The 21517-nt window shown below is 46.0% G+C and overlaps 1 protein-coding gene across 9 annotated transcripts in view; it reads right to left on the reverse strand.

The window, feature by feature from the left end:
- Positions 1 to 14719: 14719 nt before the first annotated feature.
- Positions 14720 to 21517, reverse strand: part of TRAPPC9 (trafficking protein particle complex subunit 9) — a 729895-nt gene continuing 723097 nt past the window's right edge. For all 9 annotated transcript variants that reach the window (XM_063643571.1, XM_055287357.2, XM_063643573.1 and 6 more), the window contains 2 exons: positions 16345 to 16568; positions 14720 to 15591 (listed from right to left, as the gene is read on the reverse strand). In XM_063643571.1, coding sequence (XP_063499641.1) covers positions 15424 to 15591; positions 16345 to 16568 — 392 coding nt within the window. In that variant the 3' untranslated portion in view covers positions 14720 to 15423. The remainder of the gene's footprint in view (positions 15592 to 16344; positions 16569 to 21517) is intronic.

The following is a 21517-nucleotide window of genomic DNA, read 5'->3' on the forward strand; positions in this document are numbered from 1 at the left end:
CGGAAAGTATGCAGGAAAAAGATTCAAGGCCAGGCCCTGGGGACCACAGCTTCCTTCATCTTTCCCTCTGTCTTCACCTGGGGCCAGGCCTACACGCTGGTGTGATAGTTCTCCAGCCTCTCTCAGACCCTTCCCGTTTTCTCTTGAAGGCCTCCTCCCTAATCAATTTCTCTCTACTGGGTTCAACTGCATCTCCGCATCTTTACCCAGGGGCATTTGGCATTCAGACCTGAGCCCTCAAGAGCTGATAAAGAAAAATTATAACATGTAAGGGGGCCCCCAGCCAGAGAGGAGAAGAACAGTTACACCTAGAGAAAGAGCACCCATATCCTATAGGTTTCTGAATCAATCAGGATGGGATAGATCATGCAGCAGTAACAAAAGATTTCGAAAAATTAAAAATCAATGGCTTAAAACAGCAAAGGCTTATTTCCTGCTCGTGTGAGTCAATGGGTGGCTTTGCAGGTAGCTCGGTTCCCTGGGGTCCCTCCCAGACAGGCCAGGCTCTTCTGATAAGAGCTTCATGATCCCTGGCAGGGAAAGGGAATGTGACAAATGCTGCAATGGGTTTGAAAGCTTCTGCCCAGAAATGTCCCACATCACTTCCAATCTTGTTTCCTGGCTGCAGCATGTCACATGGTCATGCCTGGGGAGTGCAGTTTGGCTTCCCACTCAGCAAAGACCTTGACCCAAGAATCCTGTCCCCAGGCAAGCTCCCCCTCACCTGGGAAGGCAAACAAGAGAAGTTTGAGAGCGTGCTGCCTGAATCACCCACATCTCCCAGCTGAGGAAAAGACTCGAGAGAAGACTCAAACCCAAGAACAAACGAGACAGAATAGAGGACACGAAACAAAGAGAGATGAAAAGGGAAAGACACAGTGGTGAGCAGCAGACCTTGATATGTGGATAAATTAAATCAAAATGAATAAGGATAGACCTGTCTCAGACTGCACGGCGGAAGTCCTGAGTAAGGGCCCCTGAAATAGGAGGTCCAGACTGGAAGGGAAAATTCTAATGATAGGCTCTTCATAAAAGCTATAGCTCAGCAGCCTCCAGGAGCTGAGGGGAGGGGAAGTTAGATATTTTCCAGACTCTCATCCTTGAAGTGGAGGGGAGAGGAAGAAAATAAAAGAACTCTAGAAGTGTCACCTTTTTAGACTAAAGAAGAATAATTATGGAAGAAATAGAACATCTTGTTGGGTGAAATAGTCGGCATGTTGTTTTCAGCTAATAGTAGAGAAATCTGTGCCTGGTTATATAAGCCAGAAAAGGAGGTGGCTTTGAAAGCAATGGGAGGATATGGTAGGGACTTCCTAATTAACAAAGGGGAAGAAATGGAAGGAAGAACAACTTAATCAGACCGTCAAAAATGAGAGAAAGAGAAAGGACAAAAAATGGCAAAAATCAACAAAAGAATATTGTAGGAATTACATTAATTAATTAAAGTTAATACTCTAAATGAAGTGAATTCTCCCATTAGAAGACAAATACTGTCATATTGGGTTCAACAAGCAAAATGAACAAAAAAATGATAATAAGACATGTATTAGAAATACACAGAAAACAGCTGGGTGCAGTGGCTGATGCCTGTAATCCCAGCACTTTGGGAGCCGAGGTGGGTGGATTGCCTGAGGTCAAGAGTTTGAGACCAGTCTGGCCAACATGGTGAAACCCCGTCTCTACTAAAAATACAAAAAAATTAGTAGCCGGGCGTGGTGGCGTGCGCCTGTAATCCCAGCTACTCCAGAGACTGAGGCAGGGGAATTGCTTGAACCAGGGAGGTGAAGGTTGCAGTGAGCCGAGATCAGGCCACTGCACTCCAGCCTCAGGCAACACAGAGAGACTCCGTCTCAAAAAAAAAAAAAAATTATATAATGAAGCAATATGTAGCCATAAGCCTGTATGGAGAAAAAAAGAGGAACTAAATATATAAAGCAAAAAGTATTAGGAATGAAAAGAGAATTTGATAAAAATAAAATTATAATGAGAGGTAACTGCACACTTCTATCAGATATGGACAAAAAAATAGTAGACAGGGAAGCAGCAGTGTGATGTATTGTATGCCTGCTGATTGAATCCTAGTTTGAACAAATCAGATTTAAGAGGCCATTTAAGGAACAATTAGGGAAATGTGAATATGAGTAGAGTTTTAGAAGGCCATAGGACATTACTGTTCTTTTCTCATGTGCATTAATGGTATCATGGTTATGTGGGGAAGCACCCTTTGTTATCAATGGTGGATATGTAAGCATCTAGGAGTGAAAGTCCATGAAGCGTGTCATTTACTTTTAATACCCCAGTGAAAAACAACATAGCAATACATGCACAGTTATTGGATCTTTGCAATGTATATGGTGTTCATGATACTTGTTTCTCTGCTTTTCTGTACGTTTAAAATTTTTCAAAACAACCAGCTTCAAAGGATGACATCAGAATTGAAAAATGCAACAAATAGATGTGACCATCCATATGATATACAATGGACGAATACCTTTATTTGTTTGCTTGTTTAGAGATGGGGTCTCACTATGGTGCGTGGGCTGGTCTCAAACTCCTCAAACAGCTCCAGCAATTCTCCCACCTCAGCCTCCTGTATAGCTAGGACTATAGGTGCATGCCACACTATACCTGGCTAAAAATCAGTATATAATAGAAACTAAAGAACATTTTACCAAATTCAAGGACACAAGAACAAAGCTTTGCACAGGCCATGTGCTTCTGGCCATATCTCATATGAATAGAAATAAATAATTAAAAGGGAGCAAAACAAGAAAAACGCTTTACTTAAAAATTTAAAATATCCATGCATAATCCTTGGATGAGAGAGAAAATCAAAGAATAAATTAAATACTATTTGGAAAACAAACAAAAAGAGAGGGTTTCCTATTAAAAGATAGGGAGGGAAGTTAAGACTGTTTAGAAACATCCAGCCTTAAATGTCTTTATTAGAAGGGGAAAAAGACTAAACATCACATTATTTTACTGCTTGTCTCAAGAAAGGAAAAGAAACAATAAAAGAAACAAGAAAGAGGGAATTCACAAAGATAAGAACTCAAATTGATGAAACAGAAAATTAAAAAAATAGTGTAAAGAATAAGTAAATGCAAAAGCTGGTTCTTTGAAATGGCTGATAAAATAGAAAAAAAACTCTCGTGAGTCCAATTACAGAGAATGAAGAAAGAGACTGAAATTAGACAAGATTAGGAATGAGAAGGCAGACATAACCAATATAACTACAGATACAGGGGAGATAAAAAATAATTATGAGAGGACATTATATGCAACTCTGTGATAACAAATTGAAACCTCAAGGAAATGGATGATTTTCTAGTAGAATTACCAAAATCAATTCAAGAAAAAAATGGAAAATTGTAACAGACCAATTACCACTTGGAGAAGGTGATTAGAGATCTGTCAGTGAAAGGCAGCAGAATCAGACAGGCTTACAGCTGAGTTGTACCTAATTTCTAAAGAACTAATCATTTCAGTGTTGTTTAAACTATTTTGAGCCATAAAAAAGAAGCAAAACTCCCTTATTCATTCCATGCATCTAGAATAACTTTAGTACAGGTAGTACAAGATAATAGAAACTACACATGAATGGCACTTATAAGTTAAAAGTTTCTAAATGAAATACTACCAAACATTAATAGAGTCCAGTAACATCTCAAAAAGATAATACATTACCCTATTAGGTTTATTCTGGGAATGCACTGTGTGGTTGAGGACCATTGGCCCTCGGGACACTTTGTAGGATATTGTCACCCCTCTTCTCCCAGCATCTTTTGGCATGACAGAAGCAAGTAGATGTTAGGCAATGGTTACTAGTGCATTGATGAGCTCAAATTAACAAGACTGGAGAGATCTAAGACACCCAATGGAGGCTTAATATCTTTTAGGAAATGCCAAGATTTTATATGGAAATTTTACTGGGTTTATGTCCAAAGCAGGCTCTAAACAATAATATTGTTTCAGCATCTTTTACACATTCCATAAAACCAATTCCTTTCCCTTCTGATTTGAAACACACTATGGGAAAGGCTAAGGGATTTTTTCTCTTTTTGAAGTAAGCAGCAGTGTGCATATCGCTATCCTGAGCATGAGATATACCTAATGTCACTGAATTTGCTGTAGGGAGAAACTCTGTAGGGAGGTGATACTATCAACACTGAGGCTTAAAGAGGTGCAGTGACTTCCCAGGACATTCAAACGGCAAGGGCAGAGTCCAGACCTAAAGGGCATAGTCCAGATCTAAACCCAAATGAGACTGGATGTGAAGCCCAAGCTTTCACTGGCAGACATGGAAGCCTCACATGTCCTCTGGTGACTTCCTGGTTCATCGAAGAGTTCCAGTCCATCTATTCAAGGCCAGGCGGAATACAACATGCACTGAATTAGGCATCAGGAGACCTGGATTCTATTTCATGCTCTGCCACCAGCTTTTTGGGGGCCTGGGCCAAGACTTTTAAGACTTCTGCCCTTCTGCAACTGAATTCCTTATAAGGCTTGTCTCCTGAGTGCTAGCTGTAGGTCGCTGTCCGTGGTGCTAAAGGCGTTCCTGCCTGAGGGCTCCAGCTTCACTCACTTACAGAGAAGCAGGCTTGGGCGGCTGCCAGGAGCACACTGTGATTAATCAGCAGGTTTGAAATGGCAAACTAAATTCTAAAGGTGGAAGGAAGGAAGGATTCTTTATTGGTTTGCTGGGTCAGTGCCAAAGGATCTTAAAATTCTTTCTCTTTTTTTCTTAACCAAAAGCCACGTCTTTGACAATTCTCATCACCTGAATTGAATATCTCACTTTTTGGACAGAGACCTAGATTAATTAAGTTTCCACTGTGCAGGTGAAGAAATGGAACATTTCCTAATTTCTAAAGCCCTTTGTTTGCGCCTCACAAATCCCATTATTCTTTCCCCCAGAGGGAATCAGTATGCTAAATTTCGTGTTAATTACTTTTTGGTCTTTATCATTTGCTTGTGTGTGTTTCAACTTGTGTATATATCCTTAATAAATATATTGATTTGCTTTTAGAACTGCACTTAATTGGAGTCACACTGCATGTATTCTTCTATCCCTTGCTTTGTTCCTTCAACATTATGTGTCTGAGATGCATTCATGTTGTTGCATATTCATCATCGTGTACTATTATTCTATAGAGCATGCCATAGTGTATCTATTCCATTCTTAATATGACATATGAATTTTGTTATTTTTTCCTATTATTAGTAATTACACTATAAACATTCTGGAATATATATTATGTTGCACAAGACTTTGGGTTTCATTAAGGTATGTAGCTGGTAGTGGAATTGTTGGGTTATAGCCTATGACTAGTTCAACTTTACTACAAGTGGTAGAGACTTATGGTGTTCACTATATCCCATTCTCTCCTCCTCCTATGGGAGATATGACCCATTTGCAGTCAGTTGGAGTCATGAAACTTGCTCTGCCCCATGGATTCTGAAGATAAGTCACATATCCTTGCCAGGTTGAATATTCTCAGTACAGTGTCAGACCCTCCTCATATTACTCCATTTGTGACTTCTCTTTCCATTCTCTTTGTGGTAAATTTTGATGAACAAATGTTCTTAACTTTCATATAGTTGTATTTATCATTTGTATGGCTTGTGCTTTTTGTGTCTTATTTAGAACATCCATTCACTATGCCAAGATAATAAAGATATCTATAATATCTTCTAGATGCTTGATAACTTTGCCTTTCATGTTTACATATTTACCTAGAAAGCATTTTTTATATGGTGTGTAGTAGGGTCCAACATCTCTTTTTCCCTATGGTTACTCATTTTCCTAGCACTGTGTAAGGAACTGTCCATCCTTTCTCCACTGGTATGTGATAGTGATATGTCATGCATTGAGTCTTCACATAAGGATGTGTCCATTTCTGGGCTCTCCACTGGTCCATTTGTCTATTCCACACTGTCTAATTGCTTTAGCATAACAATACATTTTGATTTATTCTTCAAGAGTATGTTAGCTGTTGTTGGACCTTTGCATTTCTATATAAATTTTAGAATCAGCTTGCCAAATTCCACCAAAAAAAGTCAAGATTTTTATTGGTGTTGCATTGAATCTGTAGATCAATTTAGCAAGAATTTACATCTTTATGAGAAGGAGTCTTCCAACCCATTTATTTAGATCTTCTTTAATGTCCTACAATACATTTTTATAACTTTCTCCATAAAGGTCTTGGGTATTAAAGGAAAGATTTATTCTTGGTTTCTGTATTAGTTTCCTATTGAGGTTGTAACAAATTACCACAAACTTAGTGGCTTACAACACCACCAATTCCTTATCTTACAGGACGGGAAGGATGAAGTCTGAAACGAGTCTCACTGGGCAGAAATAAAGGTGTCAGTAGGGCTGGATTCCTTATGGAGTTTCTAGAGGAGAACATGTTTTCTTTCCTTTTCCAGCTTCTGAAGTTTGAGGCATTCCTTAGCTCTTGACCCCTTCCTCCATCCTCAAAGCCAACAACATTGAGCTAAGTTCTCTTGCTGCCATCTCTCTGGCTCTCTTTGCCTCCTTCTTTCCCTTTTAAGAATTCTCATGATTACATTACATCTACCTTGATAATCTCCCTATCTTAAGACCAGACGATTACAACCTTAATTTTATCTGTACTCATTATTCTTCTTTGCCATGTAACTCGGTATATCATAGGTTCTGGGAATGAGGATGTAGACATCTTTCAGATGCTGTTATTCTTCCTACCATGGGTTCTTTACATTTTTTGTAGTTCTAAGAATAACGTCTATAATTTTATTTTCTAGATGTTTGTTGCTAAGGTGCAGTAATGTTGTAGATTTTTGTATATCGATTTTGTATACAACCTTGCTGAATACAATTCTAGTAAATCTAAAGATTCTTTGGGCTTTGTTATTGATGATATAATGTACATGAGTTTTGTCTCTTGCTTTCTAGATTGTATGCCTTTATGTGTGATTCTCTTTGCTTTTCTGTGCTAGTATGGACCCCTTATGCAATGTTGACTAAAGTGAAGATAATAAGCATCCTTGCCTTATTCCTACCTCAATAATGAGAATAAGGCTTGCTGTATGTAGTTTTTACACATAGTCTTTTATCAGGCTAAGGGAATTATCTTCTAGACCTAGCTTGCTAAGAGTTCTTTTTGGGTTTGGGGAGTTTTTAATAATGAAAGAATGTTGATTTTTATCAAAAGCTTTTGATATGATCATGATTTTTCTAATTTGTTAGTGGGGTGAATTCACTAATGCTTTTATTTTTTTTTTTTTTGAGACGGAGTCTTGCTCTGTTGCCCAGGCTGGAGTGCAGTGGTGCAATCTCGGCTCACTGCAAGCTCCGCCTCCTGGGTTCATGCCATTCTCCTGCCTCAGCCTCTCTGAGTAGCTAGGACTACAGGCGCCCGCCACCACGCCCGGCTAATTTTTTTTTGTATTTTTAGTAGAGATGGGGTTTCACCATGGTCTCGATCTCCTGACCTCGTGATCCGCCCGCCTCGGCCTCCCAACACTAATGCTTTTTTAATGTGAAACCAACCTTGCATTCTCTGAATGAAGACACCTTGATCATGATACGCTAACTTTTTCACACATCATTGAATCTGTTACCATTTAAAAGTTTTGCATTTTAAATGATGCTTGATTTAGCCTGAAATTTCCTTTCTCATGTTGCTTCGTCAGATTTTGGTATTAAGATTACACTAACCTTATAACAATATTTGAGTGTTTACTCTTTTTCCACATTTATAAATATTTTGTATATCATTACAATTTTTTGTTCCTTAAATATTTGTTAGATTAAAAACCATCTGGGCCTACAGTTTTCTTCTTGGAAAGATTTTTACCTTGATTTTTTACTGGCTTTAGGATTATGCAGTCTATTATCATAAATTTTATTACATTTTTCTAGAAAATTTATATTTAAGTTTTCAAGTTTATTGACATAAAATTCTTCATAATTTCCTCTTACATTTATAATATCCTTGTATCATTGTCTGCAATATCTGATGTCCCCTTTATTTGTAATGTGGTTACTTGTGCCTTTTTTCTTGTCCTTATTAATCTAGTCAGAGTTTTCTCCATTTTATCAGCTTTTTCAATAAATCACCATTGGCTTTTTCCTATTGTGTGTTTCTTTTCTATTTTATTAATTTATGATCTTATCTTTATTATATGCTTCTCTTTTATTTGATCTCTACTGCCATCATTTTCAGTTCCTGGTGATGGTGCTTAGATCATTAACTTTCACACTTTCCTCTTTTGATTACAAGCATTTGAGTTTATAAATTCTCCCTCTAAATACTGACTTATCTGAAGCACACACGTTTTGACATATACTTTTATTATTGCCCATTTTCAATATTTCCTACTTTCCGTGGTGGTTTCTTATTTCAACTATGAGTTATCTAGAAGTGTTACCTAATTTCCAGATACATGACTTTTATAATTATAAAAAATTAAAATAATTAAACAACATAAAAGTGATCAATTTCTAACTGAATCATATTGGGTTCAGATAATGTGATCTATAACACAGTCCTTCCACTACATATTGGGCCATAAAACAAATAATAACATATTTGCTTGATGAAAATGTCTCTGTACAGCTGTTGAAATACTCTATATATGTCCATTAAGTCAAATTTATTAGACTTTTCAAATCTTCTATGCCCTTAAAATTTTTGTCTTCTTAATCTTTCATTTTCTGAGAGAGCTATGTTAAAATCTTCCACTATAATTATTGGTTTGTCTATTTCTCCTTATAGTTCTGTCAGGTTTTGCTTTATGTATTTGACACTGTATTATTAGTTGCATACAAATTTGGAGTTATTATAGCTTCCTGGTGAATTACTACTCTTATCATCATGATATTATTGTCTTTATTTCTAGAAGTAATTTTGGTTTTTGTGCCTCATAATTTCTTTTCATTAGGACTTTTCTGGTACATATTTTCTTGCCATTTTATTTCAACCTTCTGAATCCTCATGTTTTAATGTATATTGTAAACATCATAAACCTGATTTTGTGGGTTTTGTCGTCTTTCATCTAACAGATTTAGTATATTTTCATTTATTGTAGGTACTTATTTCCATAACTTATAATCACTTTTTAGCTGTTACATAACTTCTCTGTGCCTCATTTTTCTCCACTGTAATACAGGGATAATAGCAACATCTACTTTAAAGACTTTTGGCTGGGACCAGTGGCTCATGCCTATAATCCCAGCACTTTGGGAGGCCAAGGTGGACGGATCACCTGAGGTCAGGAGTTCAAGACCAGCCTGGACAACATGGTGAAATCCCGTCTCTACTAAAAACATACAAAAAAATTAGCTGGGCGTGGTGGTGGGCACCTGTAATCTCAGCTACTCGGGAGGATGAGGCAGAAGAATCACTTGGACCTGGGAGGCAGAGGTTGCAGTGAGCTGAGATTGTGCCACTGCACTCCAGTCTGGTCAACAGAGTGAGACTCCATCTCAAAAAAAAAAAAAAAAAAAAAAAAAAAAAAGACTTTGTAAGTAAGCTTATCTATATCTATGTATCTCCTAAGGAAGGAATGGAGACTTCCTTATAAGCATACTAACTTTATGTTTTATAGCATACATATGAAGTTTTTATATATATAATCTTAGAAGAATGCTTAACACATATGGCTATATTAAGTGTAAGCATCACCATTAGTATTATTAATACCATTAGGGTTGTGGTTTTATTTGTTCTGCCATTTCTATTTCTTTCTGTAGTTTTTCTTCTTTTCTTTCTTGACTTCTTTCAGACTGATTAGTTTTCCTCATTCCAGTTTTGGGGTTCACAAATTTAGAAGTTGTTCATGCTATTTTTCATCTCTTGATAGTTACTCCAGAAATGAAAACCTGGAAACCTTTTTTCTGAGACAGATTCTCGTTCTGTCCCCAAGGCTAGAGTGCAGTGGTACAATCATGGCTCACTGCAGCTTCAACCTTCCAGGTTCAAGTGACCCTTCAATCTTAGCCCTGTGAGTAACTGGGACTACAGGCATGAGCCACCACCCCTAATTTTTAAATTTTTTGTAGAGATGGGATCTTGCTATGTTGCCCAGGCTGGTCTTGAACTCCTGGGCTCAAGCGATCTTCCCACCTCAGCCTCCCAAAGTGCTGGAATTGCAGGCGTGAAACATCATGCCTGGCTGAAACTTTCATAAATAAAGCACCAAAGCCCAAGTCTAAGTCAATCAATATCTTTATCCTCCTCCTAAACCTTTGAAATTGAAATTAAAGGACCTTATCACACTTTAATTCCAATCATCCCCTCACCAACATTTATGTGCTATTTTGCTATATATGTTAATTCTATTATGCTGTTCACAATTATTATTACATGTACTATAAATGTTTTAGATTTACTGACATATATACCACTGAATTTGTTCTTTCTTCCTTCTTGTATCTCTGACATTCCATCTGGTATCAATTTCCTTCTACTAGTATTTCAAATTCCCTTTAATGAGGTTTTGGTGGTGGAAAACTCTGCTTTTGTTTATAATAAATGTCATTATTTTACTCATTGAAAAGTATTTTTGTTGCTCAGCACATTCTCGATATTATTTCACTAACTCCTGGACCTCCCTGTTGTTGGTGAGAAGTCAGCTGTCAATCAATTGCCACTCTTTAGAAAGTAATTTTTGTCTTTCTCTTTTAAAAATCATCCCTTTGTTTTGCATCTGGTCTCCTGAAATTGTATTATGATGTGTCAACTGTGTATTTTAAATGTTATCCTACTAGGAATTTCTTTGACTTCTTGAATCTGTGGATTTTTATCCTTATGAGTTTTGAGGAGTTCTCAGTCATTATTTCTTCAATACTTCATTTTCTCCATTTTCTTTATCTTTTCCTCCAGGAACTCCAATTAGCTATATTTGAGAGTTTCTCATTTTGTCCTCCATGTTTTCTTACATTTCTTTCATATTTTCTGGTCTTTCTGGTTTGTTTTTAATAACATCTTCAATTCTACCTTTCATTCACTAGTTCTGTCTTGAATGGAGTTTAATCTGCTCTTTAAGCTATTCGTTAAATATTTCACATCAATTCTATTTTTCAGTTGCAGAAGTTCTGCTTGATTCTTTTATGATATTCTAGTTCTTTACTCATCTTAATCTTTTTCATTTCTTGTAACATGTTAAGCGTCGTCATTTTAGTCTATGTCTGATAAGTCCAGTATGATTCTTTTTCAATCCTGCATTTGCTGATTTTGTCTCTCCTAGCTCTCACTCCTGATGCATTGCTTCCTTGTGTATTTCATGACTTTCTTTGTTTTTAAACTCTGAAATAATTATTTTCCTTGTAGAAACTCTTGCAGGTTTTTGGATAAAAATGAATTCCTCCAGAAAGGATGTGTTTATTTCTTTGTCTGGTACCTGTACTATGGAGTGCTGTCTGTCTTTGAAATTAACAACTTAAGGTTTGGAAGAAGCAGTTAGGGAGTGTAGTTTGGGACTGCAAATTGATGGGAGGGTCAATATGGAATCAAAGGGTCAAGACAGGGGAGTGTTACATCTACTCTCCTAGTAGGGTGGGAAGAGGATAATTTTTAGTTCATCCTTTACTGAAGGTGTCATCTTTAGGCTCTCAAATTGATGCGGAGCAGTCATCTATTCGATTCCCCAGCCAGCGGGCCCTGAGCTTTGTCATCTTTCCTCCAGTTTCGGAAGGCTGAAGACATTGATAGTCCAGCTTTGGCAAAACCCCTCAAAGTAGAAGTTAGCATCAGTGCACAGCTCACCTCTCAGGACTTTGCCTACACACAGGTACTGGGCTGAATATTTCTGACTCTCCTGCCAGGTCATGGATGCACTTACAAATGTGTTTTCAGTAAGAGGCTTAGCCTAGACCCCTAGTCTAGATCTCTAGCCCTTCATGTTGAAACCTTTTTTTGATCAAAATTTATTGTGTCTTAAGACATTGCTTGAGGCCCCAAGAGCCATGTGGTCACATACATCTCACTCTCTCTTCCCTGCTTACTGGGATCAGAAATACCTCTTAACAAGTTATCATTGACAATTTCTTGGCTGGCAGGCTCAGAAGCCCCAAATGATGCTTACATATTTTGAAACCATCTGCAGGTCTGGACTTTGCTTGAATACTTCTATTGACAAAGAGCTCACTCCATCAGCATTCCCTGTCCCATTTCAGCACTTGTGTTAGAAAGTTCTTCCTTATATGCTTCATGTTACCTAATACATTAAGCCATGCAGGGGACTAATGGAACATAGCAATGTGGCCTGTTAAGGGTCCCAGGAGAAGAATGGAATTTCAGCCACATGGCACAGGATATTTCAGGCACAGGACATGTGGATGGAATTAAAAAGAACAGCAATGGGAAGGCTAGGAGAAGGGACCCAGTATTTATTGAGAAGTTGCTATCATGTGCTAAAAAAACTAGGAGGTTAAATCAAACAAACTGGTATGAAAGTGCCCATGAAATAAGTATTTTTATCTCTATTTATTCAGATGAAAAAAATCAAGGCTTAATTTAAGTAACTTGTCCAAGGTCAAGGAGTTGACAAGTGGCTGAGCTGGAGTTCAGCTTCTCAGACATCTTCCTTTGAATCCTTGCCTTCCTTGTGAATTTCAGATGACGGAGCATGACGGCTGCATGATTATGGGGTCACTGCAGGCCTGTCCTGCCCTGAGGGACCAAGGATCAGAAGGGCAGAACCAATCTGCTCAGCTAGTGAAGTGAAATGGACATGGTCTATTCCTGGATTACCCTCCACTGGCCTTCAGGAGGTTTCTGAATGCACCAGGTGCCTAGAGAAGCAGCAACCACTGGACTGTATTGCCAGGTAGCCAGCAGTGTGGGGTCCTGGAAGAGGCTGGAGGATACTGCGCTGTCACTGAGACACCTGCCCCAGGTCCTCCATCTCAGCCACTGCCCATGAACACAGCTCCACAGCCAGAACGACCCAGCCACAGAAACACCAGCAAACAACACCCCTGGCTCCCCACATCCCACGGTAAAGCTCCAAACGCTTGGAGCACACACAAGGCCTGACTCCAGGTCACCTTCTCTACTGGGACAGAAAGGGTGCCCTGGGGGTGGGGAAGGGCCTGGGGCTAGCAGAGCCAGGCTCTATTTGGGTCATTTTCCAGGAGGCCTGGGTTATTTCTAATACCCCCTCCTCCAAGAAGACAACTTTGCCTCCTGCCCCTTGAGGTTCTTCCTTCTTGTGGCATCCAGCATTTTCTCTGGTAACTGTTGTGGGTATTTTTTGTATTTTGGGAAACTAAAAAACATAGAAAACTGCAAAAAATAATTACAGTCACCAATATGCTTGCCACTCAGAATCAAACACTGCCAGAGTTTTCCATATTGGCTTTTCTAGGCTTCTATATGCATCTATATCTAATCTGGATCTATGGCTGGATCTTTATCTGTAGCTATGTGTGTACCTGTATCTTGATCTATTGTGCTTTTGAAAGTACGTTACTCAAGTCCCCAGTGACGAGCACCCTCATTCTGACATCAGATGAGATGTCAAATGCAACTCCAGTTGAGGTCACTCTTCTTCAGGGGATGTGTATTCTTTCTACCTTTTAAACATGTTGTTATAGACACGTTCTGAGGCATAGAAAACTTATAAATTGGGGGGACATTGTCTACATAAGTGAGGTTGGGCTGCACCCATCATCCTGCAACGTGTTGTTTCATTCAATGGCATATTTTTGGGCTCTGTTGAGGTTGACACACATGGATGCTGTTTGTTCCATTTAGAAACAGCCCAAGTGGCCAGGCCCTCAACTACGCTGATGCGTCCTGAAGGGAAGGGCTGAAGAGACTACCCTGAGCTCCCCACCCACTACTGCAGCCAGACCTTCTGGGGCTGCCTTCCCTGGGGAGCCTCGAGCAGACGCTGAATGAGCTCCAGGAACTGAGGGCCAATGGACACCCGCCCCCACATGCGCCCAGCCCACACATCACAGCGTGCTCCCATCATTCACTGGGCGACAACAGGAGGCCACAGATGGAACAAAAAACCTGTTCCTCAGGCCGGAGGCCACAGGGTGACCTTGCTCCCAGTGAGGGAGGTTTGGGCCTGGGGCTTCCGGCCCTCAGGAAGCTCCCTCAGCCCTGCAGGCCTCCTGATGCCAACACGACTCTGCCCCATGAGGGGCCAGGGCAGTCACTTCCTGGCCCTGCCTGTTTGGCCAAGTGGACTTGAGGAAGCCCTGCTCTCTGTCCCCCAATACTCCATGGGAGTTTGAGTGCCCAAAGGGCACCTGGCAAGCCCGGTATCTGCGGGGGACCAAGGGCTGTTTATCCTCCCTGGGAACTGGGGAGCCAAGGGTCAACACAGCCAGGAGCCTGCCCCCAGGCCAGGACTCTTGGGGGTGGTGTAGACACACCCCAGCTCTGGCCCTCAAGGGAGATGTGAGCCGTGTGCTTTCTCTCTCCCGTTCTCCCTGAGGAACGCAGGGCCAGCTGCCCACTGTGGCGGCACCTCGGCCCAGTCACACTCCTTCACTGGTGATCTCCCTCCCCTGCGGGGCTCCCTCCACCTCCCAGACAAGCTGCTGGTGCCCAGATTCCTGTCTCAGGGTTTGCTTATGCGGGATCTCTAACTCAGAACCCATCCCTTCCCGGGTCTGGCTTCTGCTGGGAAGCCAGCCACCTGAGGCGGGGGCTGACGGGCTGGGTGGGGGCCCTGGACCACACTGGGCCAGCAGATGCAGGGAGGCAGGGACGGGGAGGCAGGCCATTTATTGAAGAACTGCTCGCAGACATGGACACACATAGCCACGGTAACCAGACGCCACCCTGGGGCCAGGGAGCACCCAGAAACAGCCCTAGGCTGCCAGCCTGGACATTTGCCCACCATGGGTGGAGGGCCTCTCTCGGTGTCAACCATCCACAACCACCTACGGCACCATCTCTCCTGCCAAGTTGCCCACGGAGGTCTCCAGGAAGAAAACCAGCCTTGGGGGATTCCAAGGCCCAAGGAGGGAGGGAAGCTGCCCACGCCCTCAGGCTGTGCCCAGTCTCATGCTCACCATTTCTATGGCCAAAGGGTAGTGGCTGGACCAGGGAGGTCCCTCTGCTGGGGTGAGCAGCACAGCACGGCTGGGCCCCAGGTCACAGAAACGGGTGCAGGGATCCCGGGACCCGGGCTGGCTGGGCACCCGCTCTGGGATTTCCTCTGCTCCAGCCTGTGTGTGGTCCAGGAATAGTGTGGGAAGGGGCGAGGCAAGGGGTGGGGCTGCCATGTCCGGGGCTTCTGCGTAGCCCAGCAAAGATGCTATAGGAGGAACGGGAGGAGAGGGCTGGGAGGGGGTTGGGGGGGAAGGAGGAGACGGGGCTGCAGTGAAGGCCTTGCTCATTGCAGGGGGTGTGGGAAGCCAGGAAGGGTCACCTCTGGCCCTGGAGAAATGGACGGAAGTGGGCGGCGGGCTCAGGCCTGCGCCTCCAGGGCACGCACATGCACGCTGGGCAGGCAGAACCAAGAGGGTGGCAGCTCCTTGCTGGTGCTGTCCTCGTGGAACCGGATGTGGAGGAAGAAGTCTCCCGTGTAGAGGAAGAGGAGGGCCCCCAGGCAGGCCGACTGGCCAGATGGCTGCACCTGAGCAGGGAGGAGAAAGATGTGTCAGTCTGTTCAGCAGCACGGGCCACCCAAAGCCACCAGGAATCCCGGGAACCTGCCTGGACATAGGTGCTATGGGTGAAGCGAGGGCCACCCAGGCCTGGCTCCAGTGCCCCCTCCAGCAGGTCACTGCTCCTCTCCAAGCCAGTTTTCATCTTGGAAAGGAGCTGCCAACGTTCCCATTCCTGAATTGTGTGGGGGCTCAGGGGGCTCAGGGGGTCAGGAGTGTGGGAGGGAGTGAGGGAGAGGTTGGGGCAGAGGGGAATGGAATGTCAGCCTGTGCTGGGGCCTGACAGTGAGGTGCTGAGAGGCAGCTTGGGAGGTGGGAGGTGGGGGCTGAGGGTGTGGGCTGGAGCCTTTCAGCGGGAGGAGCGGCAGGCATGGTATGGGTGACAGTGACATCACAGTGATGCCACAGCAGGGTCCAATCACGGAGCGGCACCCTGTCCTGGGTACAGCTCCCATTCCCTGCACATTTTCCCGCTTCACCAACCCTCAGGGCCTCACTGTCCAGGACTGAGAGACAGAGGTGAGCTTGTCTAAGTTCCTGCAGTGAATGGGGCAGACTCAGACTCAGTGTGCACACGTGACCACGACAGAACCCCTGCTGCTGTCGTCTGCTGGATGTATGCTGACCCCAAAGCCCACCACCCGGAGAAGGGGGCCGATGACCATGAGGGCCCGGGCCACACGGCCAGAAGCTCCCAGACCGCCCTGCACACCAACACGCACCGCATCGAGGTAGAAGGTGCTGGAGCCCACGAAGGAGATGGTGTCGTGCAGGTCATAGTTGTGCACGCCATTCTGGTGGTCCTGGAAGGGGACCACGGTGAGGGCGAAGGGCCCTACGCTGCGCGGGCTCCGGTTGGTCAGCCGCACCTCCAGGCACACGGGGTCGCCCACCTGGCAGGCCGCCGCAGCCTCGCGGTCACATGGCTGTCCGTCCACCAGCACATCTGCAAGGGACACGAGACTGTCAGGGGCTGGGCTGGCCTGCACGGCCCAGCTGGCCTACCCCACCCAATCGCTGATTCATTCATTTCTTCCCTCCTTCACCCTTCAAGGCTGCCACCCACTCCCTGCCAGGCTGGACACTGGGGACACAGATGTGTGACCAGTTCCTGGCCTCCAGAAGAGGAACCTGGCAAAGACGGGTGTGGTGGCTAGAGCTATGACTCAAGGGGTCTGCACCCCACTGGAGGGGCCTCTGGGAGGGCCTCCTGCTACAGCCCACCTGGAAGGCGAGGAGCTCTCTAGTGAGTCAGGGGCTCCTGTCCAGGTGAGAGTCTGACACCGTTGGAGGCGAGGGTGTGGAAGGGGCCCTACAGGCCCTAAAGTGCCCCAGGTCAGGGGTCAGGTGAGCTTTGGAGCACAGGCAGGCCCGGGGTCCCTCTCCTCTAGTGGCTGCAAGACCGCACACCCCAGGAGGTGGTGTCTTGATCTCGTTCCCGACGAGGAACGCACAGTGGGCTCTGGCACTCCCTGCAAAGTGGCTGCACTGTGTTTTCCTCATCCTGTCCAGGGTGCCTGACACACAGCCCAGCACAGAACAGGTGCTCAGGGGAGCGGACCCTGAGCACTCGTGGACCCTGCCAGGCAGGGAGCTGGGCCTGGGCGAAGAAGCACAGATTCAACTCCTCTTCCCTTCCTTGCTCACATGCCCCAAGAGCTTGCAGACAAGGACGACGCCTCCTAACTGGGCAGCAGCAGGGAAGGAGGCCGAGGCCAGGGTGGGGGCGGGGGCGGAGAGGGTGTGCCCCCTCTCATGGAAGCGAGCTGATGATCAGGGTGGCGGGTTTGATGGTGAGCCCCAAAAGATACGTGAGAATATTGGGGAAGGGGGGTCTTTGGAGATGTAATCAAGTGAAAGGTCCCGATAGGAGCTCATTCTGGGTTGCAGGGAGCCCTGCAGTGAGTGACAATGTCCTTATATGGGGCAGAAGAGGAGAAAGCACAGACAGAGACAGAGGCTGAGACTAGAGGATACAGCCAGGAGCCAAGGAGCCCAGGGTGGCTGGAGCCCCTAGGAGCTGGAGGAGGGAGGAATAAGCCCCCAGAACCTCCCACGGTCCTGCAACACCCTGGTCTCAGACTTCCTGCCTCTGGAACTGAGAACACACATCTGTTGTTCAAGCACCCAGTTTGTGGTCATTCGCTGTGGCAGCCCTAGCAGGCTAAGACAGGGAGGGCCCTTCCTGCTGGGCAAAAGCCACCTGCTGTGACCCTGTTGTGGAGGTCACAGAAGTGGGGGGGTCCTGCAGCCTGCAATTCAACTTCACATCATCTGAGTATAAACTGTGTGGCCGTGGGAGCCAGCCTGAGCCCCATGGTCTGCCGTGGCTGATCCTGTGCTGTGGACTATCACGGCAGGCACATGGAGTAAGGATGACGTGACGGTGACACGCCTAGGGAGAGTGTGTGGGCCACAAGAGCGCTCCCACCCCTTCTGCCCCTTAACACAGTCACGGGCATCCTGGGCCGGGCCTGTTGCCAGCACCCTGCAGCGGAGGATCCTGGAAACACCCTGACCCACAGCCCTCTGCCCTTGACCTCTGTTTCGTGGCTGCAAGGAGGGCCCTGTAGGGTGTCCTCACTGCAGCCCCGAGAGGAAGGTCCTCTAAGGACTGGCCCGCCTGGCTCACATGGTCAAGCCAGAGTAGGTGACTTCAGGCGCGGTCGGGCCTCCCGCTGTCCTGCCTGAGTTCCACTGGCCTCACATGCGGGTGAGGAGGAAAGCACCTTCTAAGACCCCAAGCCACTCTTTCAACCCCTGAAGAGGATGGGGGCAGAGGGGGCAGGATATTGAAAGTCCCGGCACCCGATTCCCAGCGAGCCCTGGCTCAGAGCCTCTGGGCCTGTCTCCTCTGCCATCCAGGGTCCCAGGTTCACAGGGAGGCTGTGGGGGCCTGGCAGGCAGCAGAGGATCTCGTGGCCACGGCGCAAGAAGAAGGACTCCTGGCACATTAGTGCCCTCCACAGCTCGTGTGCCAGAGAGGTTTAAGGGTACACAATTCTTAAAAATTCATGTCCAGTGCGTCCTCATTTTCTCATTTTAGAGAATTCAGTGTGTGGTTTACGATAAGGAGATGAGGACACGGCCTGTGCTATTAGGGAGTCACCTGCATGTGGTTCGTGTCCACTGTTTTCCAGTGTAAGTGACTGATGCACACCTTTTTTATATTGAGCTGTATCTGAATTCTGAGTTTATGTTCCTGGAACGGCGAGGCAGATGAAATGGGTGGCACAAGAGAAATAAACATTTCTAAGAGAGGCTGATAGGTCAGACTGCCCTCCAAGAAGGCTGGCCCCGGGCCTGTGCCCATCCCCCATCCTCAGGGCTGGAGCTGAAAGGGGCTGCAGAAACCATTTGGTCCCATTCATTCATTCCAAGATTTATTAGCTGGCTGCTAGCCCTTGCAGCCAGTGTGAGGAGCACGACCCACTGTTGAGCAAGCTCACAATCCAGTGGGAGAAGGAATGCTCAGCCAAGAGCTGGGGCATGCCAAGCCTCTGCATGATACAGAACTCAACAGGTGCTCACTATAGGGCCCAGGGAAGTAGCCCTTCACTCTGTGCCACTGTGGGGATGGCATCAGGGAAGGCTTCCTGGAGGAAAGGACACCTTTCTCTATTCTAGTGTTTTTCAAGGCTATGATTTGCCCTCAAATCCCAGCTTTTGCTGCATCCTATGCTTTTGGATGTGCAGGGCCACCTGCACTGAGTCTGACCAGGCTGGAATAAGCCTGGGGGTCCTGAGGCCCTGCCCACTGGGCTATGTATAGTGCCCCTGAGTACTTCCAACAGTGCCTGACATGCAGCAGACAGCATGAAGATGGGCTCTTTGTTCTCCCAGCTGGTCTGTTCTGCTGAGCCCAGAAGGTAGGACCAGAAGGATCTGAGCATGAGTGCTTCTATCTATGGGGCCCTGGGGTATGTCACTACACCTCCTGGGCCTCCGTTTCCTCTTCTGTGACATGGAGCTTATGCTAATGCTAACAGTTGTGACAAGCTCATATCCTTGCTGTGAGGAGCTCAGTCACAGCATGCCCCAGTACTCATGAGCATTTGAGGGACTTTGTCTTGAGGCCCAGTGCTGTTGGGGCAGTGGCTTTCGTCTCAAGCCTTGGTTACCTGTCTGTGCTGTGCAGCCCAGCACGAGGAGGCTCCCATCAATCCCCAGCTCTTCTCCCTCCTCTACCTCTGTGCCACCCAAGCCAGGCCTCAGTAAATGTTTCTTGAACAGTGAACCGAACCAGGCACAGTCTGAGCCTCTTGAATAAAAGGCGGGGAGATGGAGAGAGCAGATGTCGGGGCAGCCTTGTTGCTGGTTCCATTAAGGGAAAGATGCGATTATGTGCACGTCAGTGAAGGGTAGTTGGCTCATTACCACCTGCCCTGCTTTTTTTTGTTTTCCAGAGAACTGTGTGGACTGCTGGGGCAGAAGAGAACTGGTCTGTGGGCTTCTGGGCAGAGCCACCCTGGTCTGCCTGTTTAACCCTTCTTAGCCCCAGCTCTGTACGACTCCTTGGGAAGAGAAAGCTGATGAAGGCTTAAAGCCAGCTCTCCCTGTGAACACTGCTGGTGGAATCTTTCTTTGCTACTTTCTCTCTAGGAAGAGGGGAAGGAATGTGTGGCACTTAGGTGTGAGGCCAGGGTGGTAGGGGTTGGCAGGGGTTGTGGGCAGAGCCACGCCCTGTCAGAGCAGGAGGCCAGGCTGCAGTCCCAACTTTGCCTCTGACTTCCCTTCACCCTGGGAAAGGCCGTTTGCCAACTGCTGCCCCCTCCATCTCATCTGTGAAACTGGGATGATGATCTTGACCTCCCAGACTGGGGGCAGGGGTGAAGAGCAGAGAGGACCCAGCCAGAGCGAGCGCTCCTGCCACAGGCTCTCCGTGTGGCCATCATTGCAGGAGGGCAGTGCTCTGGAATGGCAGGCAGCACTTGTCTTGCTCTCTGCTCTGTCCCTGCTCCCAGGGTGACCAACTATCCCAGTTTGCCCAGGGCTAGTTTGGCTTTAGCCTGCATTGCAGGAAACCCTCAGTGCCAGGCAAACTGGGACGATGGGTCACATTACCCCGAGGCCTGGCATCCACAATGACTGCCAACCAAATTAATGCATTTCTGTGCTCAGCAAGCAGCCGTTTCCTTCCTTGCTCCACAGCTGGGGCAGCCCCTACAGCTCCAGCAGCTCAGATCCAGGCATACAGGCACCAAATCCCCTGACGCTGACTCTTCCCCATGACACAGAGGAAAAGCAAATCTTCCAATGACGGGGCAGAGCAGAGGTCTGTTTTTGTCCGAGAGCATTAAGCTTCCTGAATTCAAAAGGATGCCTTGGTCTCCCCTGGGACCCCCAGGGTACAGCTTAGGAAATGCGGTGGAAACGAGTCTAATGACCATGATGATGATGGCGGTGATGCTCGCAGCTGCCTTGCAATGAGAACGTGTGACCGCATGGCAGGGCTGTGCCCGGGTAGGATTCGTGACCCCGTCAGCAGCAACACCTAGCCACATCCATTGTTGTCAATTCGCTTCTCTGACTCCGGGCCCGAACAAGCGGTGTCCCGTCCCGGGGGATCCGAGGAAATGGGCTCATTTCTGCAGGGCCCCACTCTCCACAGCCACCCTGCTGAGCAGGGCTGCACAGAGCATATAAGAGGAGAGAAGGGAAGCCAGGGCCACCGGCCATCACAAAATGGCTTCTCCGACTCCAACCAGGAAGGACCTGGGATAAATAATGGGAAAAGTTTCTCAAAGACAAGCTGTTTTGAAGCAGTTTCTAAACTGCCGCTGAGGAACGGGAAGGAACCACATGTGAAAGCGTGGGTGCTGCTGGGAGCTCAGCCCCGTCTGTGGCCCCTGCAGGGGCTGGCTCTACTCCTGGCTCCCCCAGTACCCAGCTTCC

Source organism: Symphalangus syndactylus, chromosome 7, assembly GCF_028878055.3.
Source record: "Symphalangus syndactylus isolate Jambi chromosome 7, NHGRI_mSymSyn1-v2.1_pri, whole genome shotgun sequence".
NCBI lineage: Eukaryota > Metazoa > Chordata > Mammalia > Primates > Hylobatidae > Symphalangus > Symphalangus syndactylus.